Source organism: Diabrotica virgifera, chromosome 3 (genome assembly GCF_917563875.1).
Source record: "Diabrotica virgifera virgifera chromosome 3, PGI_DIABVI_V3a".
NCBI lineage: Eukaryota > Metazoa > Arthropoda > Insecta > Coleoptera > Chrysomelidae > Diabrotica > Diabrotica virgifera.
This window is the reverse complement of record NC_065445.1, coordinates 71,378,184-71,405,851: the sequence shown is the minus strand read 5'-3', so window position 1 is coordinate 71,405,851 and position 27,668 is coordinate 71,378,184. Positions and strand designations below refer to the sequence as shown.

At 31.3% G+C, this 27,668-nt stretch overlaps 2 protein-coding genes across 2 annotated transcripts; one reads left to right on the top strand and one right to left on the bottom strand.

The window, feature by feature from the left end:
• The first annotated feature begins 1,491 nt into the window (after positions 1-1,491).
• On the top strand, positions 1,492-17,919 carry LOC114325291 (2-methoxy-6-polyprenyl-1,4-benzoquinol methylase, mitochondrial). Its single transcript, XM_028273312.2, has 5 exons — positions 1,492-1,764; positions 3,433-3,582; positions 5,735-6,068; positions 15,705-15,816; positions 17,768-17,919. Exons 1-5 carry the CDS (start codon positions 1,602-1,604, stop codon positions 17,867-17,869), a joined length of 861 nt encoding a protein of 286 aa, XP_028129113.1. The 5' UTR covers positions 1,492-1,601; the 3' UTR covers positions 17,870-17,919.
• LOC114325292 (small nuclear ribonucleoprotein Sm D3) lies at positions 17,872-27,009 on the bottom strand. Its single transcript, XM_028273314.2, has 2 exons — positions 26,558-27,009; positions 17,872-19,964 (listed from the first exon to the last, which is right to left on the bottom strand). Exons 1-2 carry the CDS (start codon positions 26,865-26,867, stop codon positions 19,870-19,872), a joined length of 405 nt encoding a protein of 134 aa, XP_028129115.1. The 5' UTR covers positions 26,868-27,009; the 3' UTR covers positions 17,872-19,869.
• Positions 27,010-27,668: the final 659 nt, after the last annotated feature.

Sequence of the window (27,668 nt, the reverse complement as noted above, 5' to 3'; positions counted from 1 at the left end):
GGGTCTCCTTGTCTTAATCCTTCCTTTGTTTCAAAATTATTTGATTTATGTCCCTTCCATGCTATTTCGTTTGTGGAGTTATCCATAGTCATCTTTACCATCCTGACGATTTTACTTGGTATGCCCATTTCTTTCATTAGTGCGTACATCTGTTGCCGCTTTACCGTATCATAGGCCTGTTTAAAGTCGACGAACAGGACGTATACTGCTATTTTATGTTCGTAGCACGTAGTTTGGATTTCTTTTAACGCAAATATTTGGTCTGTCGTCGACCTATTACTTCTGAATCCTGCCTGATATTCGCCCAATATCTTTTCCGTGTATTGATTCAGCTTTTTTCTTAAGATGTTTGTCAATATTTTGTACACGACTTCTAGCAACGCGATACCTCTATAATTTTCACATCTCATTTTATCACCTTTTTTATGTATGGGGCATATCCTTGCCCTGGTCCATTCTCCTGGCATTCTTTCTGTTTCCCATATACTTTTTATCAGGCTATGTATCTCCTTGTGTAGTCTTTTTCCTCCTGCCTTTATCATTTCTTGTTATTAGTTCTTTTAAAATATAGCTCCAGAACGCTTATCTATTTAGAAAAACGAAAACTGGTACACCTATTTATCTCCCAGAGATAAATAGGCTCTATCAACTGCGAATTTCTAATAGTACCGGTCATCCGTTTTGGGGTATATTTATCGCATAACTTTTTTTGTCTTTATGTTTTAAGTATTTTTGACACTGAATTATTAAATTCTGAGGTATTCTAGTACTAAAAGGTGCTTCTTTAAGTCGGAAGGAGGAACCGTTTTCTAGAAAAATTGATTTGAAAAATTTTTCGTTTATTGATTTTGAAAAAAATTTCAAAATAAAACGGTTTATTTTATCGACAAAGCAAGAGTAACTTTTGATACTAGAATGAATACCTTATAATTTAATAATCTACATAGTGTCACAAATGCTTAAAAATTAAAAACGAAAGCGATAAAATAATAACCGTTGACCTACCCAAAACGGACGCCTATGAACGGTACTAGAAATTCGCAATTGTTTTCGTTTTTCTAAATAGTTTTTTTTTATTAAAGAGTACCTTTTAGTACTTGAATATCCAAGAGTTTAATAATCCAGTGTCAAAAATACTTGAAAGTTAAAGACAAAAAAAGTTATGGAATAAAATAACCGTTGCCCTACCCAAAACGGACGCCTATGACTGTTACTGAAGATAAATAGGTGTGGCGTACCAGTTTTCGTTTTTCTAAATAGAAGCCTCCTGGAGTTCTTAAAACAACTAATTACAAGACTCCGTATTTAAAGAGCTCTAGCTCCCTAAGGAAGCATTCTCGGACTAGATGAATTGGGTTTTGAGCCCTGGATAGTTAAAATATTTCCAATTATTACTGGAACGCCCTGTATTATAGTGAACACAGATCCGCCATTGGAAGGCAACTAGTAATACCCACCCACTCTTCTATTTGTTTATTATAGTTTAGTAGGCAACTAGTAATACATTACCACATTACCTTCATTTTTGACAATTAGACATAACCCTACTTTTTAAATAGTAAATAGTTGTAAAAATATAAATTTAGTTTTTAGAAGTTAAAATGTCAGGATCCTTAAAACAGTTAAAACGGATAATCGGACAAAATTTATCAGTAAAATATAACTTTCTACCATCTGTGAGGTTATTAACATCACAAACTACAAATGATGGAGAAACTCATTTTGGATTTGAAAAAGTGAAAGAACAGGAAAAAGAAAAAAAAGGTAGACATTAGTTTATTATTTGATCCAGTAAAAGATCAGAAAACATGTTTTCATTTTTAAAATACTTAGACTAAAAGCTTATTCGCTCTTTGTCAAATAATTATAATTTAAAAGTTTTAGATCTGAAGACTTCTACTGGAACCAAGTTCTGGTAAACATATCGAATCCGTGCCTACTAAATCTTGCAAAGCAAATGAATGATGACTTATAAGAAGATGAGGGGGAATCTAAAATTGCATTCCACTATACCTGTCTATTCATCTAGGATCTAGGTAAAAATTCCATAGAATCTTGGTTCCCTGTACCCAGATAGGAGTAAAACTAATAGAAAATGAAACACAGCTTATATTTCGAGTTATTTCTGAAGTGGTAAAAATTCCATTGAATCTTGGTTCCCTATACTCAGACAGAAGTAAAACTAATAGAATTTTTACCTATACTTCGTCTAATTTACTAACCGTTGCACGTCATCCATGTCATAGCCTGTGACGTCGCATAATACCAACACGAAATATTTAGGTGGTAGGTGTGTTCTTTTTTCGAATCACTTAGCCGAGTACACTGGAATTACAGCCACTAGAAATATTTTATTATATACGCGTAGAAATAATATTGGAAGATGTTAACCTAAAGAAATACACAATAATATGTTTCATTTAATTTGTATAAATGCATTATAAAGCGTTTTTATGAAGCACATTTGTTTGGAACACACTGTAACTGTAATCGAACGAAGGTGACATTTTAGAATAAATTGGTAACATTTATTTGACAGTTGCGGTGATGACACTTCATATTTGTTTATATTCTTTACTATAAGTATCTGTTCTATTATATTTACTGTTTTTATTATTTACTTTACTATAAAAAGATCCTCTACTATAAAAATATAAATTTTACTTAATTTTATCACGACTTGGAATAATCGAGGTATCTGACAACTTTTTTTAGTTGTTATTGTAGACATATACAAAGAAACCTACCGGCTTCATGCCAAGAGTTCGAAGCCATTTTTTAATTATTAACAATGCAGTGCAAAAATGCTTGCACTGCAAATCTTAAAAGATTATAACTTAGTTCTTGTTCTCTATTTCGTAAGTTTTTACTTATATACATTGAATATTAATTTGTTTTGTTGTATAATCCACGTTTACAATAATTATGTGATCTATTTGATTTAAAATGGATTCAGGATTTTTTTATACTTTGGCAACTATGTCAATTTAGATCTCTGGCGTAGATAATGAAGTGCAACGGTAAGTAAATTAGACGGACTGTAGATGAATAGACAGGTAGTGGAATGCAATTTTAGATTCCCCCTCGTGTTCTTCTAATTCGTCGTTCATTTGCTTTGTAAGTTTTAGAAAGCAAGAATTCAGGTTTTTTACCAGAACTTGGTTCCAGTAGAGTCTTTAGTTCTTCAGATCTAAAACTTCGAACTGTTTTAAGTAGTAGATGTCGCTACAGGGTCTGTAAACGAATTATTTGTATAATTTAGCATTGGCGGACAGCTTATTTTCTTTTTGGTTCAGAGTAGACCATAGAGCCTCTCTGATTATCCATAAAAAGGGTGACACATATAAGAGGATTCTGGTCAACTCTGAAACAAATTGCCGCCTTTCATTTTCAAATTATAATTTAAATTAATGATAATCTAAACATTTGCAGTCTTTGAGGTGTTTGAAAATGTTGCTGTGGACTATGATATAATGAATGATACAATGTCTCTGGGAATCCATAGACTATGGAAAGATTATTTTATGTGTAGCTTATCTCCTACAAATAACACAAAGTTATTGGATGTCGCAGGAGGAACAGGTACCTTAAAGCTGGCCACTCACTGTACTGCGGTGTTGTTCAATAAGATCATACAACGACGTTGTTCAATTTGTTGGCATACCTTGAGTGCCCACACACAGTACTGTGCTGCAGTATTTGTTCGGTTCTCAAGCATGTCAAATTAAGCAATAATTTTAGAGTCTCTTGCTTTAGCCTGATCAAAGAAAAATCTGACCCCAAAAAAATAAAGGAAGGATGAAAATGTGGGAATAGTTAGTTGAAATTGTCTATTATTATATAAGAAAAAAATTACAATTCTACATCCCCTCCATTTTACAAAAATGGAGGGGAATACCCCCTTCTCGGGGTGAAAAAATATACATTCAAAATAAGTCTGGAATTGGATAAAATGACTAATTCTAAGCAACTTTTGTTCTATAGAGTTTTTTCACCAAGTCAATACTTTTTGAGTTATTGGCGAGTGAATATGTTCATTTTTAACAAAAAAAAAACATGTTTTTGGATAGTTTTTCGCTAATAACTCAAAAAGTAAATATTTTGTCGAAAAAATATTCTCAGCCAAAATATAGCTTATAAAAAAGTGAAAAAAATGGTTATGGATGAAGTGTGTATACCCAGTGGAAGCTGAGTTGTAGCTAACGAAAATTAGGTTCTTATTCATCAAATCCCAAATCGAATATTTCAATGTGAAATAACCAAAAAAACGGAGGACTTTTCAGGGAAAACACATTACAACTTTTTTAAAGTGTATAAAAAAGGGTTTATTTTGTTTTAAAAAAAAAATTTAACATTAAAAGTGAGTTATTCTCAAAAGTTACTTTACTTATTTATGTATTGTTTATATGATCTATAAATTTCATTGGTTTAAAGTGCTAATTTTTGAAAAAGTTTGTTTTTAAAGTAAAATCTTTTGTTTTTTTGAAAAAATTCATTTTTTTTTTCAAAATAACTTAAAAATTATTAGTAATACCAAAAATTTCAAAGAGTAATAAAATATACGTTTTGCTTTTCTGAATATTTTGGATTTTTTGTTTTCCTGTTAAGACAAAGATTGGTTATGTATGGCTGTTCAAAATTTGCATACACTTGATTAGCGACTTGTTCAAGCCATTTTAACTACAACCTTTTCAAAAACAAAGCAACTTGTGAAATGGTTACTGTTAATTTTATTTGGGATGCTAATTAGGGGGTGATTTTCGCGATTCTTTTTACCAAATTATAAAAGGGACCAACAATATTTTAAGCGTAACTCACTTAATTTTATTGTTTTAAAAAAAAATAAAAATAAACCTTTTTTTAAACACTTTAAAAAAGTTATAATGAGTTTTCCCCGAAAATTGCTTCGATTTTTGGTTATTTTACGTTGAAATATTAGATTTGGAATTTGACAAACAAGAACCTAATTTTCACTAGCTGCAACTCCGCTTCCACTGGGTATACAGAATTCATGCATACATCATTTTTTCACGTTTTAATAAGCTATATTTTTGCAAAGAATATTTTTTTCGATAAAATAATTTTGGATTATTTGCGAAAAATCGTCCAAAAACATGTTTTTTTTGTTAAAAATGAACATTTTCACTCGCAAATAACTCAATAAAAGTATTAACTTACTGAAAAAACTCTATAGAACAAAAGTTGTTGCTTAGAATTAGTCATTTTATCCAATTCCGGACTTATTTTGAATGTATATTTTCACAATGGAGGTATTCCCCTCCATTTTTGTAAAATGGAGAGGATGTAGACTTTTTCTTATATAATAATAGACAATTTCAACTACCTCTTCCCAAATTTTCATCTTTCCTTTATTTTTTTTGAGGTTTTCGTAAAGTTTTACTTTTAATTCGCCATAGTCATTCCCGTTCTTTATATAACCCAAAAAACTCTTAAAAATTCCTGCTAAAAGAAGACATGCCAATTTTCTATATGATCAAAGCAAGTTGTTAAAAAATGTTATATTCTTGCAGTATCGACCAATTATAAACGATTACACACACTCAAAAAATCGATGAGATTGTCATGAGGTCAAATTGTATGATTACACGATTAAAATCCTTGCCAATTCGTCAAATTCTACTAAGTTGAACCACGCCGCAGTACCGTAAGTAGTTTAATACACTAATTTGTCTAAAGTGAGCCCAAAATTAACCATATTACATGTATTTTTTAGGTGATATAACTTTTAGATTTCTAGATTTTGTAAAAAATCAAAATTTACAAAATTGCCATGCAACAGTATGTGATATTAATCCACACATGTTAGAAGTGGGAAAATTGCGAAGTAGTAGATATAATTATAATGCAAATATGGTTAGTTGGAAAGAAGGAAATGCAGAAAAGTTGGATTTTGAAGATAATTCATTCAATGTTTATACCATTGCATTCGGAATCAGAAATGTTACACATATAGACAGAGTTCTATCAGAGGCATATAGAGTGTTACAGCCTGGTGGAAGATTTATGTGTTTGGAATTTAGTCATTTAGAAAATAGTACTCTTCAGTGGTATGTATGCCGTTAGGATACTATTTCTTCAGATGTAAATTAACTTTTGTTGCTTTATTCACTTATAGAAGTCTAGGAGGGATCTGTTTTGACAATTTTCATAGAGAAGTCTATTTTTTGCTGGAATCACTTCAGGATGTACATTGCAACGGCGGATCCAGCAACCTTGCAAGGTGGGGACAATGAAATAAAAAATTTCTCGTCACTGGCGTATTCAGGATTCTTTTTCGGGATGGGCTGTTATTTTCTTCTTCTTCTTTATGTACCATATCCTTTCAGAAAGGTGGTTACCGTCATAGCTATCTTAATTTTATTCACTGCCACCCTAATCAACCATGAAGTTTTTCTTCGTCCTGGACTGCGTTTGCCAGCTATTCTCACTTGCATCATATTTTGTAGCAGCCTATATTGAGGACCTCTCACTACATGTCCGAATGATTGATGCTTTTTATAATCGCAGTAATCTTGTTGAGACATTCTAGTATTGTGGAGTTTTGAATCTTCTCCTCCCAAAAAACTCTTAAAATTCTTCTATAGCACCATATCTCGAGAGCCTCAAGGCGATTTAGATCGATTTTATTCACAGTCCAAGACTCGATACCATACAGTTAGACCGAGAAACGTAGGTGGATCCTTAATGCCAATTTTAAGTCTCTGTTACATGACACTTCTAAAAGTGGCTCTTATTCGGGCCCTTTGTTTTAGAATTACTCTTTTTAATTCTTTTCGGTTGTAAGATAGTTTTTCTCCTTCAAAGTTTATTACAAGTAACCAAAACGAATAATTTTCCTACGGCGTGATGCTGTACACAGCCTACAGCGTCTATTGGAGACCACCGGCTTACTTTATTGCAATCAACAATACAAACCTTTCTAGAAAACAAATTACCATAACATAGCAGCAGCAATTACTATTTTTATCTGGTGGTATCTGGCATTGAATTGAATAGATGGTAATAAACAGATTTATTGTGGGAATTTTTCATTTATTATGTTCCAAAGACTTTTAATAATTTTCGATTCCAAGGAATTCTGCCATTGCCATATTTATGTTTCAGTTATCAACAGGACACAAAACTCACTATGTTTTTTCAACCGTAATCTCTTTCTGAAAAAAAGTGTCAGTAGACACCAGGCGAGGTCTCAAAGAGGGGGCAATTGACTCCATTGACCCCCCTCCCCTTGGATCCGCGCCTGGTACATTGTATGATTAATTATTTATATAACAAAATCAGAAAAAAATCTAAATTTTTTCCGTTTTTTGCCCATATTTTTGTTTATAACTCAAGAGATATTGTCCTACAATAATAAATTAAAAACATTAAAAGTTTTGCTTATTATTTAAAAAATAGCAATCATTGGGTAAAAATGCAACAAATGGAGTTTTCTTTAAATCCGTTTGACTCTATAAACATAACTTCATTCTCCGCCTAGAAAAGCTTTATATGACTGTTAGTGCAGTCACTGAAGGTTTTCACCTCCGATTTCGTTGAACCTCCATAGATTTTCATGAAAATTGGTGAGTAATTAGAGGATACCTCAAGGAACAAAGGTAATTTGTTATATAAAGTTATTAAAATAAATCAACACTTTTTGGGTTATTAAAGACCAAAGATTTTATTTTTTCGTAAAAAAATGCATGTTTTACATCGGTTTTTCACGTATAAATCAAAAACTATAAGCTTCTACAAAAAGTTATTATTACTGAAATTGAAGATAATAAAAAAATGAATACATTCCTCACATAAACAACTAAACTAATGTTAGTTCAAAGTGAGTTATTGGCAATTGAATGTGTATTTTTTTCGACGAGTACTCAAATCTAAGTATTCAATCATAAATAACGGGAAAACGATGCAATGTATAAAATATACCTGTTAAACATTTATCAAAGTACTTCGAAATACTTATCAAATGAGCTTCAGAACAAAGTAATAGCGTCAAAATTAAGCAAGTTATGATGAAAATAAAAGAACCGTGTCGAATTTTTTAGGAAAAAGTGAAAAATAAAACACGCCATTTCCACAAAAATTAAAATTTATAGTAATCCTTACAAGAACTTCTTTATATTAGCATAAGTAATGTTTTCGATTATTTCATTCATAGGAGATTCTGACCAATAGAAAGCTACAGAAATCTGAATTAAATCGATAATTTTTGATAATCTCCCGTCGTTAAGTATATTACGTCAGATGCCCTTCGTTGCTACGAAAAAATACATTCAGTGACATTAATGACAATTAATGTTTTAAAAATTATAAAAGTGATGACTTTCAATCGTCAAATATTTATAAAAACTGTATGTTTAATGGTACTTACATAAATAAATTACAATAAAATTTTGGTTTTGAACAGTTTTATTCATGAAATAATCGCAACAAATTGCACTCGACCTCTGAAATTAATATAGAATTTTTGCTCTCGTGACACTTTGACATAATTTAAATTAAAACTGTCAAAGTGTCACTCGGGAAAAATTCAATAATTTCAGAGCTCTTGTGCAATTACTACTGATAATTTTTACTGGTTTAGAATGCATATTTTTGAAAAAAGGATACAATTAAAAAAAAAGAATGTGTGTACTTTGTACGCACGTAAGAAGTTATACTTCTAAATATGATTTCAATGAAATAAATATACTTACGGACAGTTTATTTATATTTTATTTAAAGATTAAATTAATTTTTACTTACTACTTTCCAAACATTTTTATTAAAACAATACCAAAAATTAAAAAAAGATTAGAAAACACCAGGATTCGAACCGGGATCCGGGGTGATCTCCAGTCCAACGCTCTACCACTGAGCTATACCCTTTTGATTATCCGGGCTACAAGATTTCTCAGACATAGTGACAAACAGACGAAGTGAATTATAAAATACTTTAAATATTACTTATTATCTTATTCCCGAGGTAGACAAGTCCAAATACACAAAAATGATAATAGTTATTTATGATATAAATGTTAAAAGTACAATTTTAAGGCACGTATGTGAAAGATTCGCTTCGCTCATTCTGCACATGAGTGCCTTAAAAATGTGCTTTTTAACACGTACCTATATCATACAATATTTTTTCTACAAACGTCTTATATACTATCAACAATTATAATTTATTCATTCTCAATTACGGGACAATACCTACAAAAACTTTTACTTGAACTTGACTGACATTCCATTTTTATATTTTTCTTGACATTACATCAAAACTGCCTATACTGTCAATACGTAAATCAGAATAACATCTACTTGTATTTTTGTATATTCTAACAAATTTTAATAGTTTTTTTTTACAAACGTGTTAAAAATGCAATACAGTTTAAATTAAATTTTAAAAAACCTTTTAAACCACCTTTTTCAAATTGTGCAAGTTGTATTATTATTGTTAATAAATGAAATATAAATATTTTGACGTTTCACAATTTGACAATTCACTTTTAACTGCAATTTTTAACACGTTTGTAGAAAAATATATTTAAAAACACTAATATATTCTTTCCACATCTTTTCTGGACTGATAAATACATAAATTAAAACATTTAGTAACGAACTCCATACTGCCTGTGTGCGCATGCGCGCAGATTAATAAAATTTCACCCTCAATGAAATCGCGCCTAAAAAAGTATAACTTCAAAATCATAATTTTTAAAGTTATTGTAATTCTCATATTCTTTTGATAACTCCAAAAATACTCAATATACGTAAAAAATTATATATAACCAAATTTTAGTTTTTTCTATACCAAATATTTTATCTGTTTTACTATTTCTATAGGGTAAAAAATAACCGAGATAGAAACGTTTAAATCATTATTTTGCTGTGGGAACCATGCAACGGGGGCCATTTAACCTTTTATTTTTAAAAAAGTAAGGGGTTTAAAAGATTAGGTTCAACGTGCTTAAATAGACTTGGAATTAACTTTCAAACAGTATTTAGGTAAACCTGATATCGTAAACATGGACGGAGTTATGAAGAAAAAAACAATAACATTTTTTGGAAAAATTCTTAAAAGATAAATTTTGAAAAAATTTTGGAGCATAAATTTTAATGCTATCAACATGTTCTGGGGCTCATTTGATAGATATTTTTAATTACTTTGACAAATGTTTAATAAGTTTATGTTATAAAATGCATAAATTTCCCGTTATTTCAGCTTGAATACTTACGAGTTTTTTACTCACCGAAAAAAATATACATTCAATTACCTAACTCACTTTTAGTTAACATTAAAAGATTTTTCTAGTAAGGGGTTTATTTCATTCTTTATTAGCTTCAATTTTGATAATAATAACTTTTTTGTAAAAACTTACAGTTTTTGAGTTATTGATGAAAAATCGGTTAAAAACATGCATTTTTCTCAAGAAAAATTAAAATCTTTGATCTTTAATAACTCAAAAAGTTTTGATTTATTTTAATAACTTTATATAACAAATGTTGCTTAGAATTTGTCCCTCTATCGAATTATGGGGTTATTTTCAATAAAATAATTTTCACCCCTGAGAAGGGGTGGCATCCACCTCCAGGGTAAAAGCGCAAGTTGGCACCATGTCACCTTTGTTCCTTGAGATATCATCCTCTAACCACTCACCAATTTTCATGCAAATCGATGGAGGTTCAACGAAATCGGAGGTAATAGCTCATATCCACCTTCAGTGACTCCACTATTTGCTAAACTTCGTTAGGATCAGTTTAATAGCTTTTGCATAATTTTGCAATCCAGGATCTGTAAAAAAATGAACATGTTCGCAACCAAGTGACTCATATATATGAGCCACATCGATTTTTGGCATAGACCAGCGTCTCACCCGTGAGCCGGGAATCGCACTGCACATAATGTCAATAATTGAAATAGCTATGGTCTGTGATCAGTGGCGTAGCTGAAGATTGGCCTCCCCGCGACAATTTTTGTGGGCCCCCGTATTATAAACATAACGACAACTAATATCAGTATAATTATTAAAATACAGTAGAACGTCAATAATCCGGATTAATTGGGACCAGACCCCATCCGGATTATCAAATTATCCGGATTATCGAAATTACCTCAAAAAAGGCCAGTATACACATTAAAGTACAACAAACGTTTTAAAGTTTTATGTTTTCTCTTGTACAGTAAAGTGTCTAGAGGTGAAATTAATAACAAAAAATAATTAAAACATTTTTTTATGTTTAAACACTGTATTGTAATTAATTTTTAATAGCACCATGTGTACAGTAAAAACATCAGACACTATTTGGGCTTTTAAAAAAATGTGTAAAATATTTTTGAACTGCGGTAGAGGTTCGTTTTTCGCAACGAAGTTCTTAATTTATTTTGAAAGAATCAGATATTTTTGCTAAATACAAATCCGGATTATTGACGGTCCGGATTTTTGACGTCCGGATTATCGACGTTCTACTGTATGTGTAAATGACAATATTTGACCTTTCTTTAACAAGTCTTCATCAGTTAGTGTAAATAGATTTTTTTGGAAATAGACATGAAAACCTACTATAAGTACATGTCTCTTAATCCGACAAACGTATTAGTAAGTTATTGCAATATTATATGTATCTAAATTTTCATTGAAAACATTAACTTCAAAACTGTTTTTTCTAAAAGTTATTTTTTCGTCGCCGCTGAGCTCATCGTAATTTTTTTTATACGTTTTATACGTATACCTAATACTCCACTATTCTGCTATTCCTGCTAAAGTTTCGGAAAACGAATTTTTCATTTCTCGAAGATTATCAAGAAGACTTTTTTCAAAAAGTTGAAAGGTTAACTCTGCCGTTTCAGATTGCAAAAATTTTGATGTTAGATTAATAAAGTTAAGTACCTATTTTAGATTGAATAGTAATGTTAACGGCAAATTGAAAATTATTCATATGCTCCCATAATGTATTAGCTTCTAATTTTTCATCGTTTTTTTGGATAGCAATTAAATTTTCGATAAAGATTTCATTACTTTTCGGAAAGCTCAACGCAAAGCCTAACAGCATCATGCCTGGATGACCACCCGGTTTCACATAACCTTTTAAGTGTTGGCAAACGCGATAAATCCAAAGTCGTAATAGTACATAGTAAATCCCATCTTTTAATACTTGCCCTAAAAAAATCATATAATCTCTTAATTATATCGTAAAAAAACCAAACTCCTGTACACCAGCAACGGCGCATTCAACACTAGGTTCAGATTATGATATGCACAATGAACATAGGAAGCTGTTTTTCAATGTCAGTTATGCGCCTTTGTACGCCTGAATATACACCACTTATAACGCTTGCTCCATTCTAACCCTTTCCTCTATAGTTGTGTACGGAAAGCTGCTTTGATTGTATAAATGTTAAAATTTCATTTACAAGACCTTCTGCACTTTGGTCTAATATCCAAATAAATCTCAAAAAACTTTCAGCAACTTGTGCTTTGGAAGGTAAATTATTTCCATCGTAAGTTATTTTTACATAGGTACCGAAAATAGACTAAGCTGATCGTTTTTTGTTTTGAAATATCTTGTGTGGTATCAAAAATTATTGAATAAAAATAACTTTTTTTAATCAATTTATTTTCAATTTCTTGAACGAGCAAATTTATGACTTCGTTTTGTATTTGGGGGCTCAGGTAATTTGTTTTTAAGTCGTTTTTATCGATTAATTTAGCTAAAACAGGATCATATTTAGCTAGTAAAAGAACCACCGACAAAAAATTACCTTTTTGGAGTTCACTTTCATCTAAACTACTAACATGTCCATGAAACGTTAAATTCCACCTGAAAAGAGTAAGAGTTACGTCAATTACCCGTTTTATTACTTCCTTCCAAATTCCCTATTTTAATGCTTATCAGTAAAATATGTTTTGGTCCCCAGTTTAAAGAAAGTAAATATTAAGCTTGAAGGCTTTAAGGGGGCCCCCGCCTTGCGGGCCTGTCAGCTACGTCATTGTCTGTGATGACAAAACTTAAATACCACCTAGGTAGTGAACGGATTAATTAGTTGAAGATTTTTTTAAAGAAAGATTGGAGCTTTCAAATGCACTTTGAAAAATTAAAATCGGTCAAGATAGCATAGTGAATTTTTTAAAGTTATGGTGGTGGAGGTATTCGCTGGGTGCGCCGAGCAAAAAGTGAATTAGCGAATTCAAAATCATAATTTGCACCAAAAATTGCATTTTTTGCTTCCAGTCTTCCGGTTTTGATCTTTTTTTTTTAATTTCCCGTTTGGCAATTAAAATAGTTGGAAAATTATATTTTGGGAGGGATAAGACATGCGCTCAAAAATGTTCGATTCGATTGCAGCACAAAAGTACGATCCTATGGAAAAGCATATAGGCGATTATCAAAATGATAAGGTCTTAAATGAAACTTTCTAGTTTATTTTTAAAAATCAGAAAGACCAAATGAAGAATGAAAAAGTTTTAATTTGTTTTGCAAGTAATTCAGGTTATATGTAGAATTAATATTTATTCAAAATGTGAACTAACTTGATCCCATGTAGTGATACATAGATAAAATTGGTTTATATCAGTACATGTACTATGGTGCAAATGAAAAGAATAAATTCGTTATTTTTTAAGCTGGGAATTTCAAGGAAAAATCCCGAAGCAGGATTTTAGCTAATAAATCGCATTTTCCCAATTATAACGCCATCTATCAACAATTCTAAAAAATGTGCAATTCGAATAAATGTTTTATTGTTTCATGAGGAATCCAAGTTTGCAATAAAAAATGGGGGTTCCTATTTAAGATTTTAAAGTGACCCCCAACAACAAAACTTCTGCAAAATATTAAACACGTATTTTTTGGTTTTTCATTTGGAAGTGAATTTTTCGAGATATTAGACTGTTTCTATAATTTACCTTTGGTATCACGATAAATCGTTATTTCCAATAGCGTCATCTATCCACAATTCGAAAAGATGTCTCGAATAAGAGTTGCTTACTTTTACGTAAATAATCCAAATCTGAAATAAAACTGGGGGTTTCCATTTAAGATTTTAAAAATACACCCGCCAACCCCTCTTCCAGTGGATGGAGTGGGGGTCGTGTTTGATGTCATTCGATAGATTTTTGAAAATTATTGAACTCGTATTTTTCAGTTTTTCGATCCAATGTTCAGTTCTTGAAATATTTGACTCTTTGCTACTTTTGGGACACCCTGTATAATGAAAATTAAGTTATACAGTATGTCTCTGTAAGCTGTATCCATATGGAAAACTTTTTTATTATTAATTTTACGAAAAAAAGTTATTCTTTATAAAAAGTTCTGCATGGTCCAAGACCCAAGATTCAACCATCAGATATCAAATTTTATGAATGTTTTACGAGGTATGTCAAAAATTTGAATTTCACTCAAGAGTAAAGTAGCTTTATTTTTGACAATCTTGAAAATTGCTATTATGAAAAGTTGTTTGGAATTAAAAACTATATTCTAATATGCAATTACATAGTTCTAATTGAAAAAATATGAATAACTATTCTCCTTTTCATGAACATTTTTCAGTGCGTCACAAATTATAGAAAAAAAGGTAAGTCCGTGATAATACACATTATGACATTTATTCTAACGTGACATTTTAGTTAAATCTGACAGTTGTCAAATTTTATTTTCAATTTGGAATAAAACCAAATCAATTATGTCTATTGCATTTATAAAATGGTATTTTCTTTCATTTGTATAGTCTTATAAATTGTACAGATTATATTGATAATATTATTATTTTATTTAATAAATAATTCTTTTTTGATTATGGCGCCATCTATCGACAACTAGAATAATCACCGAACTAAAATAATTACTAAATTATTCACAGACGTGCCTTTTTTTCTGTCACATACAATTTAATGCGTTAGAGAGAAATCGAAAAACTGTGACGCACTGAAAGATGATCATGAGAAAAAGAATAACATTATTTTCAGTTATTTCAATTCTGATAACTCATTTATTATTAATTTTACGAAAATAAGTGGATGGTCTAAAGCCTAAAATACAACAATCTTATATAAAATTTTATCAATTTTATGAGTTATGTCAAAAGATAAATTTAGAGTTATGTCAAAAGTAAAGTACCTTTATAGTTCAGAATATTTCAATTAGAAGAATGTAATTACATACTGAAACATAGTTTTTAATTCAAAATATCTGTTCATAATAACAATATTCGATATTGTGAAAAATAAACGTATTTTACTCTTGAGCGAAATTCATATTTTTTGACATACCTCGTATAAAATTTATACAATTTGACATAAGATGGTTGTATTTTAGGTTTTAGATCATGCAGAACTTTTTATTAAAAATCACTTTTTTTCGTAAAATTAATAATAAAAGAGTTATCAGAATTGAAATAACTGAAAATAATGTTAGTTATCCATAATTTTTCAAAATAATTTTTTTTTCAATTAGAAGGATGTAATATCATACTAGAATATACCTAGTTTTTAATTCCAAACAACTTTTCATAATAGCAATTTTCAATATTGTGAAAAATAAAGCTATCTACTTTATACTCTTGAGTGAAATTCAAACTTTTTGACATACCTCGTATAATATAAATTAATAATAAAATAGTTTTCCATATGGATACAACTTACAGGAACATACTGTAATCTATACAATTTGAAAATAAATGTACACATCTATAATAGTTTTACTTTTTTCAGGTTGTATGACCAGTACAGTTTTCAGTTAATTCCAGTATTAGGGCAACTTATTGCCGGAAAGTGGCAACCATATAAATATCTAGTAGAAAGTATTAGACAATTTCCTACACAGGTTAGTTTCATCACCGGGGACAATTTTGTAACAGATTATCAATTTGAGATTTTTGGGTACTACCGTCATCTTTGGGCGCTAATGAGTGATTATAGTGCCGGATACCACATACCAAAAAAAGGCTAATAATAGCTAGCGAGCTGAAAATTTGTTAATAGCTTAACGGTGTCTAGTCGGACAATCGTTGATGTCGGGAACACTGGAAGTTTTAATTATGGAACAGGTTACAGGTTTGAACGTCAGACTACGAAAATGTCACATGTATTTTGTCGGATATAATTTTCAATTGATTTGTTACCCTTTCATTAAACTCTCATGCAAAGATCAGACTGCTATTTACTACCAACATAATACCTAATATCATTTGACATGTTCTATGTGTCGGACTTATTAAAATCACCAACATATTTGTTGGACACACATTTTTTCATATATTATATTATAAAGTTTGCTATTGAATAAACTTAAAAACAACCTGCTAGTTTTCATGACTATAAACTAGTCAGGATGACACATTCCACAATTAAAACTTCCTCTGTTCCCATACATCAAAGTTTGTCCGACTAGACACTGTTAAGCTATTAACAGATTTTCAGCTTGCTTAATAAACTTTTTTTAATACGCGGAATCCAGGCCTATTAGTGGTGCCACTACTATTGGAGATTGAATATTATCATGACTAGTCTAACTTTATTAACTGTTAATCTAAAAAGTTTAATTTAGGGCAATCCTGTTTACAGCTAAATGTAGAGTAGGTATCTTCTTTTATAAAAAGTTTTCATTTGTACATGGACTGCTAGGGTAGTTTACCACTGAGCAACATACACGATATGGAATTTCGTGTATGTTGCATTGTGCTGTTGACAGCTTGAAGCGGTCGTGTGTATAAGATTATAGTTCACTGTGCGGTAGCTGCTTCAAGCAGTCGATCTCAACTGTTCGTAGCTGTCTGTGTACAGTCAACCTTAATTTTGTAAACAAGTTCAGTATCAGGGCATCTTCAACTATCTGAACTACAAGTCCTTATTTCATCAGAAAATCTAAATTGCTGATTTTCATTTATTTTAGTTGTCCATCTTTAAAATTCTTTTTTTATTAACTGGATTGTAAATCTTATTTTATTGTCAGTTTATAATAATTAATTCTGTATATATCCTTATATTTTTCTAAAACATTTCTGTTAATTTTATTTTATATTTTAGTCTGTTTATTATCAATTAATTTTTTTCTCATTTTGTAATTACCATCAGTACAATAATTTATTAATAATATATAATAGGGTGTAACAAAAAGGCAGGCCATAAATTAAATCACATATTCTGGGACCAAAAAATACTAAGGGGCAAAAAAGTTTTAAAAACATTGTGTTTAACTAATGGTACCACAATAATAATTTAATTTTAATTTACACAAACATTTGGGGAGTTTAAGGGAACCAAACACCCATAAAATTTTTATGTGAACATTAAAAAAAGAAGCTGCATCTCGATAAAAACTGGTTTATTGAAAAAATACTAAGAGGCAAAAAAGTTTTAAAAACAGTGTGTTTAACTAACTAATGTTACCGCAATATTAATTTAATTGGAACATACCCTAAACTTTGGGGGGTTTAAGGGAACAAAACCTCATACAATTTTTATGGGGTCTAACAAATTTCACTATTATTTTTTTTAAGATATCCCTGCCATAAGAATGCCACATATCCATGTTCAATACAAAATCTGTAACAGTGTTTTTAAATGACTGTAATTTTTTTTGTATGCACATTTTGTACTAAGGTAAGTTAGGTAGGTTCAATCGAACTATTCTTGGTCCCAGAATATGTGATTTAATTTATAGCCTACCTTTTTGTTACACCTTGTATTTATCACTATATTTCTTAGTATTAAGTATCTTTTTGTTCAAAGTAGTTAGGCCTTGTTAATTTAATAACTTCTGACATATTTTTAAGGAAAACTTTAAGCTGATGATAGAGGAGGCTGGATTTCGCCAAGTGACATACGAAAATCTTACCATGGGAATGGTAGCCATGCATTCTGGATTCAAACTATGATATAAATAAAAATTGTTTATTTTTCTCTTACATTAAATACTTAAACATTACGTTTTCTTTGTCTATGTTCGTCCTGATAATCTTAAAAATCAAAGTCACATAGAAAATATGGTGGGGTCAATCAAATCATTAGTTTTGGTTTATAATTTAGGTAAGATAATCCAGATAGCCCTTCTAATACATTCAGGAAGGCTATAAACTAAAATTATGACACAAAAAAATAATTAAGAAAATTAATAAAGAATTCAGCGAATCAAAACTATCTCAGTATGTACTAGTTGAATAAAAGGGTAGGTTGTTTACAGATATAAAATTTATGTCCATAAATTCTGCTTCACTTATTGATAAATGTACAATGTATTTTATTGGGGGCATACATCCTTTTTCATGTAATTTTTATTTAAAATATATCATGTCTTATTTTTAAAAGTCACTGCCATTATATTACACGAAACAACAAGTAATGAGAAATAAGCCACAATTTAAGTTAAAAATTAAAGGGCCTAGCCGGGTAAGATGATGAAAAGTGCCCACAACTCGATTCGAATTCCATATAGGTCACCGTTTAGCGGTGACATAGTTTTATATATAGTGAAACTAACTTTCTGAAATTTTTAGCCCCCTAGGTGGTCATGTGACCCACCTAGAGCCTAATTAGGGTTTTTATGTTTTTATTTTTTATCTCAGCCGCATCGAGAACTAGCGAAAAACTTTAAATAAAAAAGTTGTAAGCTTTGTCTTACAAAAGTTTTGTCCGAAAAACAAACGTATGTTATTTATAGAAAAAGACAGCAAATACAAAATAAGTGATTGATGTGATCGTTGATGGGTATTCTTTCATTTTTCTGACTGTAGGCAAGAATTGTTGGAAATCCTATAATTGTTTGGGACAAGAAGGACTTATTCACCAAATGGTCAACCATTCCAACCAATTTGTCGATCCTGAGAGAGGTACACATACCAACAACATAGAAAGACTCTGGAGGGAACGTCAGTCCACCATTTCCAAGTTTGGAGTAAGACAAACCATTTTGTGGGTTATCTAGTGGAATTTTACTTCAAAAGAAGATTTCCTGAAAAGACATAGAGAAAGCATGCATTCTTTATCACTGCTTTGTCTTTAAACCCTCCTATCTAGTAAGTTTGTATGCACCTGTTTATTAAAGTGATTTTCATTAAATTTTTAGATTTTTTAAAGGTTAAAACTGTCAACAATGTTAAATGTAGAGAAAATTTAACTTTGGCTACGTCCGCCACATTATTTTTATATATTAACTTGTTCACTGCCAGAGTGTTTTGTATGGTTTTTTACGTTCAGTTTAAGTGGTATATTGCAGATGGGAATAATTTTTCATTCATTGGATCAAGCTGCACAGAAGTAGATTTCCACAGATAACGAAGTCTTATTGAAGAAATTTATGTCACCCATATTAAGAAATTCGTGGAAATGTGTCTCTAGTGTGAAAATGAAAAAAAAAATTGGTCTGTGGGTCGAGCTGGCCTGCGGGAAAGCTACTTTCTCAGTCATATTGACCAAGACAGCAATATGGACCGAACGAGTTAAAAAGCTTAATTATTTTAACTGATAGGTATTCTTGCATAATTTAATTGTATCAGTGATATTTATTAGGTTTTTTATTAAGATACTTTTGTATCCTTTTCACATAACTTTTTGATTTTTTAAGTACTTATATCTTTATTTTTGACACTTTTGCTATTTCCCCCCAAAGAAAAGCGGAAAATTTGAGACTTTTCACTTTTTAGACTAAGTCCATAAAAAATTTAGCATTTTTAAGGCCTACCCTCTTATTCAACAATTACCAAACTGTCAAATAGTCACCAACAAGGCAGGCTACAAACAAACTGCTTGTATAATCAATAAATAATAAATCATGAAACTATACAACCTGTATCAAAACCAAACTAATATTCAAATTTAAAGAACACCCACAAAACTATATACAATAACTGTCCATAACAGTCTTTTTATAACACAGCTCTTATCTTCCCCTTCCTGCAGGTGCTTGTTGTTGGTTCTGTTGCCAATTACCTCTACCTCGCATCGGTTGTTGTTGCCCCCTACCTCTCCCCCGAGCTACAACAAATTACAAAATTTAATGCAAAAATATGAATAGGTAATTTTGAGCTGATCATACCAAAAATTTTAACATTTAATGTTTACAGTGATTTCATTTACATACATTAAAAAGGGAAAAAAGTCTTGCAATGACAATTACTTGGATTAAATAAAAGGAATAATAATCTTGTAGACAACTGGGAAATAACATGATATTATCTTAAGCTCTCTAACTAATTTGTTAAATGATTTTTTGGAAATAACATTGAAATTAGACACACTTTTTCAATTTATTTGGAAAATAAGTTACAATTTAACTTTGAAATTAAATTTATTTGACTTTTGAGTTCCGCTTCAGAAATCGTTGCAAATAAAATAGTAAATTGCATAAGATGCCACAAGGAAATACAGTAGACTCCCTCTATAACGAGAACTGAAATGGCTGACTAATTACCTTGTTATAAGCGGATCTCGTTATATCAGACAACAATAATATTGTGCTGTGCATACCTTCTTCTTCTTTAAGTGCCATCTCCTAATCTGAAATATTACTGAAATATTTTGATGCCCCTTACACAGTTTATTAGGTGTCGATGGTCGAATGAAACTTGGGCATCGTTTTTTTTTTATATGTTTATTAGGCAATCTGTTATAACATATAACAATAGGCACATTTTATCTGAGAAATAATGACATGAAGAGAGACTGTGACCAGCGCCACACATCTCTATAGAGATAATATTAAATTACTGTATTACATAAATATATTAACTTAGCTACTGTAACAATTTTAATGTCTGTGCGGTAAATCTAATGGTGTCTGTCTCTTTAACCGTTTTGTTTCCTGACTGTTGTCTAACATGACTTTGACTTATGTAAATACTTTGTATATTGACATCAATAAACTGAATTGAATTGAACAAATTAATTGCAAGCACATTCGCGTGGTTTTCAAGACATACGATATATTTTGCACTTAACTCCACTATCACTTCACTGACGGTTTTCGTTTCCAGATCATTGTAAATATCCCTGTTAGTAACAAACCACTGAGCATCGATTATTGAACGTAACACCTCTCTGTTCCCCAGAGCTGCAGACCATATGCCCATACTGATTTGAATATTGTGTTGTAGACTAGCAGTTTATTTCTTGTCGTGAGCTTAGACTTACGCCCTAGAAGCCAATCAAGACATGTTATTTAATCCCCGTTTAGGCTTAAGCCTCTTCAGGGTCTTAAGCTCTTTAGGCCTAGAAGCCAATAATGCTTACTAAATTTTATGCCCAGTTGTTTCCGTTTGTTCCATATATGGGTTCTCCAGGTTAATCCCCTGTCCAAGTGCATGCCCAGATATTTTACAGAGGTAACTGAGGGAATTACCTTATTATTTATTGTTACTGTAGGTGATTCACCGTGACATTTTGTAAAAACAATATGGTTTGATTTTTGTTCATTCAATTTAATTCTCCAATTTTGTGCCCAAGTATTTATTTGATTTAATACTCTCTGGAGTTTTGCAGCAGCTTCGACGGGATTTTTGTGTACTGCTAGGATTGCAGTATCGTCTGCAAAGGTGGTGGTCGTTGTATCACGATTTTTGGGTAAGTCGGCTGTGTAAATCAGATACAGTTGTGGTCCCAGAACGCTTCCTTGCGGTACCCCTGATCTGATGGGATATAGTTTTGTATAGGCTGGCTCAAACTTCACTTGAAAGTATCTTTTTGATAAATACGACTTAAGGAGTGTATATAGTTCCTCTGGTAAGTTCTTTTTCAGTTTATACAACAGTCCTTGATGCCAAACTTTATCAAAAGCCTGGCTAACATCGAGGAATGCTGCTGAACAGTAACTTTTTTCTTCACAGGTTTTATTTATAACGTTGACCACTCTGTGAACTTGTTCGACGGTACCATGCTCTTTCCTAAAGCCAAATTGGTGGTCGGGTATCATATTTCTGTCTGTTAGTATTTGTAGAAGTCTTTTTTCTATTATTTTTTCCATGATCTTAGACATTACTGGCATTAAACTAATTGGTCGATATTGTTCGACGGTACCATGCTCTTTCCTAAAGCCAAATTGGTGGTCGGGTATCATATTTCTGTCTGTTAGTATTTGTAGAAGTCTTTTTTCTATTATTTTTTCCATGATCTTAGACATTACTGGCATTAAACTAATTGGTCGATATGAAGTGGGCTCATTTGGAGGTTTTGCTGATTTTTGTATAAGGATAATTTCCGCAATTTTCCATTGGATTGGGAAGTGTTTTAGCCTTAGTACCGCATTACACAATTGAGTTAGCATTATAATTGCTTTGGTAGGTAGATTTTTAATTACCTCACCTGTGATTAAGTCATAGCCAGGTGCTTTCTTTTTTATTAGATTATTGTTGATTATGTTTTGAACTTCTTTGGGCGAAGCGTGTAGTGTGTTTTCTCCTGTCGGGGTTTGGGTATCGTAAATTGTAAAATTTAATATCAGTCGAGAGATATATAACTAGACAGGAAGAAGTTTATTATAGGCAGTGGAATTTATTACAGCACTGGCCTCGGTAAGCACGCAGATGTTTGGCATTCTTGTATACAGGCAGTTGAAAGTACAGTAGAGCGTCGATTATCCAAACGTCGATCAACTGAACGACCGCTTATCCGAACTCCTGATTCCCGCACTCTGCACTCGAGTACCGAGCAAGTGTTTGTAATTGACGCTTAAAATATCGTCAGTTTTCTTCAATATTGTATCCAAAAATATGTTGTTGCAAAAACTGCACTTTTTTGTTTAATTGCTATTTGTCATTATCAAGATATAAATAAATATGTAGGTATATAAATATGGCTTTTATTCACTTATAGATAAATATGTATGACTATTATAAATATGTATCAATATATTGTAGTTCGATTATCTGAACAAATCGTACTGTATCTCTACTGTATTTATTTATAGATAGAAGCCATCACCACACCAAAAACAGGTAAAGAAACATATTCTTCCTTCGATTTCATTTTTACTCGTTATAACCAAATATGCCTCATCATAGAGGTGTTACGGTGCAATGGGAATTTCATGGGACATCTAGTGTACATCGTTATAAGTGAAACCTCGTAATACTGCGTGTTCATTATATAGAGAGTCTACTGTAGCTTCAAAACACACTTTTTCATCTTAACAGTTCATGCATTAATTTAAAATGAAGGTTTACAAGATTCTACAGGTTAATAGCTGATTGCAGCTGAATACTATACATATTATATCGTCCACTAAAATTATTAATTACTTTGTTAGAATGTTGCAAAAACAAAAAAAAAGCTGTGGATGAAAGAGTTGTTAAAGTTAAAAGACCTAGAAGAGAATAGTAACCATAGCTTTAAACCATTTGGATACCTAACAGCTCAACAAAGGACATGAAGACAGGTTAAGATCAATAATGGATCATATCACTTCACAGAACTACATAGATGCAAAGAACACCCTGAATAGGAAGAATTGGCAATGTTACTAATGTTACACATGATAGATAATGTAATAGGGATACCAACATAATATGATGAATATTTATACATGATTAAAAAAATGGTAACAGAAAAAACACCTGGTCCAGATGAAATTCCCTATGAGCTAATTAAAAACGAAGAGAAAAAATGTTAAATGTTTAAAATGTTAAAAATTTATGCAAATAAAAATTTACTCTACTCTACTCTATTAATAAGCATCTATAACCTAATAGTTAAAATATCAGAAGCAGAAGAAATGCCCAAGGATTAGAAAGAAGACAGTTATATCAATATTTAAGAAAGCAGAAATAAAAAAACTGTACAGTACAACATCAAAATTCTTACAACTCTCATCATTGAGAAAAAAATGGGGGCTACCAGTAAGGATTCAGGGGAGGCAAATCCACATAATTCACACAAATAATCGAGAAATGCCACAAACACAACATAGAACTCCACACCTTCTCCATAGACTTCAGACAAGCCTTTGACTGTATTGGAAGAAATAAATATTTATCAAAATGAAAAATCAAAATATACTGGAAAAGCCACAATCAGATTAACAAAATGACTGGGGATGGATCTTGAGCTAAAGTAACAACAGAAGAAGGTAGTATAAAATCAATTACAATAGAAACACGAGTATGACAAGGCAATTCCCTGTCAATCACACCATTCAACATAGCAGTAGAAGGAACAGTCAAGGCCCGAGGAATTAATATAGCTCACTCCTCAACAATAGTAGCATATAATGCATATGACATAGTTCCTATGGGAAGAGACAAGGAAAGATTAAAAGAAGCAGTAACAATCCTGACAAACAAACCACAGAAAAAAGGTCTAGAAATTAATAAAGGAAAAATAAAATATCTACTCTACTCTAGAAGAGAAGAAAACAAGACTAGAGCAATCAAGATTTTAAAACTACACCTTTTGAAAGAGTTCAACATTTTAAATATTTGGGAGTACAGTAAAACCTCCATTAACTGAAACATCGTTTAACTGAAATGGCTGACAGTTTCAATAATTTCGTCAGTAAAAAGTAAATTTTAGAAAAGCAATAAAATTAAGGAAAATGAACATGTTTAGAGTGTTTTATAAAGAAATATTGTATTTTTTTGTGTTCTCCTTTGACAACGATGTTTTGCAGCTATATCTCTCCAATACTATGTAATTTGATGAATACAAAAAACAATGTTATTTTTATCTAACAATAAAACACTGAAAACGTTTGTTTTCTATACTTCCACAAAATTTATTACAACTAAGAGGTTGAGGAGTGGGGAACTGTTTGTCTCGAGTTGGTCATTCAGAATTATATCTGTATTTTTCAATTTATTAATTTCCATAGATTCTAATAAAGATAGCTTAAGGCCTTTATTTTGAATATGCAGAATTTGAAACTGTTCATTAAAAGAATGATTATGATCTAGAAGGTGAAGTGCGTATGTAGAAGTGTCTGTTTTTCTATTGTTGAAAGCCCTTTTGTGTTCTGCTATCCGTTTGTCAAAGGTTCTGCCAGTTTGACCGATGTAAGTTTTCGGACAGTCACCACAAGTTAGTTTGTACACACCACTCTGTAGTTGCTTTCTCTTTTATTGTTCTTAATATATTTACTTAAGTTGTTAGTTCTGAAAGCTGGTGTTAGAGAGAGAGAGAGATAGAAAATTTATTGTTTCTAAAAATGAGTTTACATTTATAAAACACAACGTGGTATAGTACAAACAGAATACAAGATACATTAAAATACTAACTATAAAACTTCCATAATAAAAAAAATAAAAAAGCCATCAATTAGCGCAACTGTCCTCAAAAAATTCCTCGATACTATAGTAACACTTAAATAATAAAAACTTCTTGATTGCTCTTCGGAATACAAAAATATTGCTTGAGGATCTTATATTGAGTGGTAGGTGATTAAACACTTTGTTTCCAGTGTAAATAAATGATTTTTTAATTAGTATAGAAGAGGGTTTATTCCTTTCTTTTTTATGTATCTGGCTATTTTTGTTGTTATCTTGCCAGTATATGTTACAGAGCAGAAGGTACTGGGTTCTTTCTGTGGTGGTGGATACCCTAATTTCAGGGCTTACTTATGGAGTTTTTGGTTTAAAATTTTGTTATCTGTTTGTTCGTTATAGCCAATGTTTACTGCTATTTGTTTAATGATGTTTAGTTCTATCTCGAAGTTATTTTTTGTCATGGGAATTTCTGTCAGTCTATGTATCATGCTATGGTAGGCTGCTAATTTGTGTTGTGTAGGGTGGGATGATGAATTGTGTATGGTTGTGTCAGTAAAAGTATTATTTTTAACTGAAATTCTTGTTATCCGAAACGGCCTCCCCCTAATTATTTCAGTTAACAGAGGTTTTACTGTAATTGTGAAAGGCAAAAATAAGAAGAGTGAGTAAAAGAGCGAATACTAGCAGGCAACATAACACACTGGAGATATCATAAGCTAATGAACGACAAGAACTTATCCAGAAATACAAAATTGAAAATATACAGAGTTGCAATCAGACCAGTAAGTAGTTACATCCATAGCTAAGACAATGTGCCTCACAAATAAATATGAAGAAAAATTAAGAATATTTGAAAGGAAAACGACCTACTGATTAAGAAGGTGACCAGAAGGAGCCAGAAACTGAAAAACCAAGGGGAAGAGGGAAGACCCAAAGAGAGAGACAGGAGGACCAGGTTATAAGAGATATCAACATCCTGAAATTGGGAAACTTGAAGGAATTAGGCACTTGTTTGGTGCATAGTTCCATCCATAAAGCCAAGTCATACAACAAACTTTGACAATACACAAGAATAATGCAGAGTGATTCACAGCAATAAGCAACTCAAGAGGCATCTAAGAGCGAGCAGCAAACATTAAATATTCAATCCAGAAGGAAAAGCCTAGATGATCATGATGTTAAAATATAGTCCTCCATTTTTATTAATTGCACAGAATCACCCACTATGCCACTAGTATTAGTACCTATCTATTTTCAAATAAATATTGTTGTTTCTGTTTTGGGCAATTACTTTTAAGTTCTATATTATTGGGATATTAGATATTGTTAGATTTAAACAAATAATCAAGTAAACTGTAAAAAAATTTGTTCTGGTACCTTGGGCTCGCAGTATAGCAGATTTTCCTCGGCCTGCCGTTCCCGCTTTAGTTTGTTTTTTGAACATAGGAGCATTTTTCAACATATCTGGCAATACCAGGAATCTAATTTTCGATCCTCTAATATAAACATTTTCCAATTGAGCGACTCTTCCATCTCTGTAAGTTACAGTAATTTGAGTCATTTGGCAATTCATATTATCTTCGGCTTCTATCAGTTTCCCTCTGTATACTTCGCCGGTAATTGTTTCGCAGGTTATTACATGACCTTCTGCTTCATGGAGAACTTTAATAGGTACACCAATAGACATTTTGATATCTAATAATTAATATTTTAACAATATTACAAGAAAATCTAATCAGGAATTGTCGATGAAAACGGATATATTTTGTGTATTTTATTTTGAGCAAACGTTCAAAATACGTTTGTTTGGCTTTTTCATCAGTCAATTGTCAATTTGACATTTGTTTGACAGACAACAACAAAACGAGAAATTCCAAGTAGCCAACATACAAACTGTAAACACACTGTAAGCCACAAGACAAAAATTTTCGCTGTGTCTAGGTACACGCTAACGTGTACGCAAATTAAAAAGTTAGGTACACGCGAAACTTCATCAAGTCAGTGACGTCACTATTAGCGTGCATTGGTATTTACTGGTTTTTTTACATACACGCTAACTTGAGAATATCACGAGTGTCAGAGTGAGTTTAGATTTGTCTAATCGTGTTGTGTTACATTTTAATATTGATTAGTAAAGAGATTTCTTATTTTTTATTTATTTAGTGCTTGTTTTTAAATTAATAATGGAGTGTGGAAAATTATTTAGTTCTTTTAATGAGTTTAACAATATTTTAAAACAGTATGAAAAAGATAAGAGACAAAAATTCGTAGGGTAGCAGAAGAATTAAGATAAAATACACAGGGCGATTGATTTAGTGGCAGACCAAACTTATGGTTTTTTAAATGGAACACCCTATAATTTATTTTATGTTCGAAATCTTCTTAACGTCCCCATCACAAAAATATAAAGGTTTATTATGTTATACAGGGTATTTACAAAGTTATAACCAATTTTCTATGAAAATCGTAAGAAGTTCAACTTCCCTGT

Excerpts from the sequence above, each read along its gene's own strand:
- LOC114325291 (XM_028273312.2), top strand. The coding sequence starts at position 1,602 with ATGTCAGGATCCTTAAAACAGTTAAAACGGATAATCGGACAAAATTTA. Across the intron at positions 1,765-3,432 it reads ACAGGAAAAAGAAAAAAAAG|TCTTTGAGGTGTTTGAAAAT; the intron begins GTAGACATTAGT and ends AAACATTTGCAG. Across the intron at positions 6,069-15,704 it reads GAAAATAGTACTCTTCAGTG|GTTGTATGACCAGTACAGTT; the intron begins GTATGTATGCCG and ends TACTTTTTTCAG.
- LOC114325292 (XM_028273314.2), bottom strand. The coding sequence starts at position 26,867 with ATGTCTATTGGTGTACCTATTAAAGTTCTCCATGAAGCAGAAGGTCAT. Across the intron at positions 19,965-26,557 it reads TGCTATACTGCGAGCCCAAG|CTCGGGGGAGAGGTAGGGGG; the intron begins GTACCAGAACAA and ends AATTTGTTGTAG.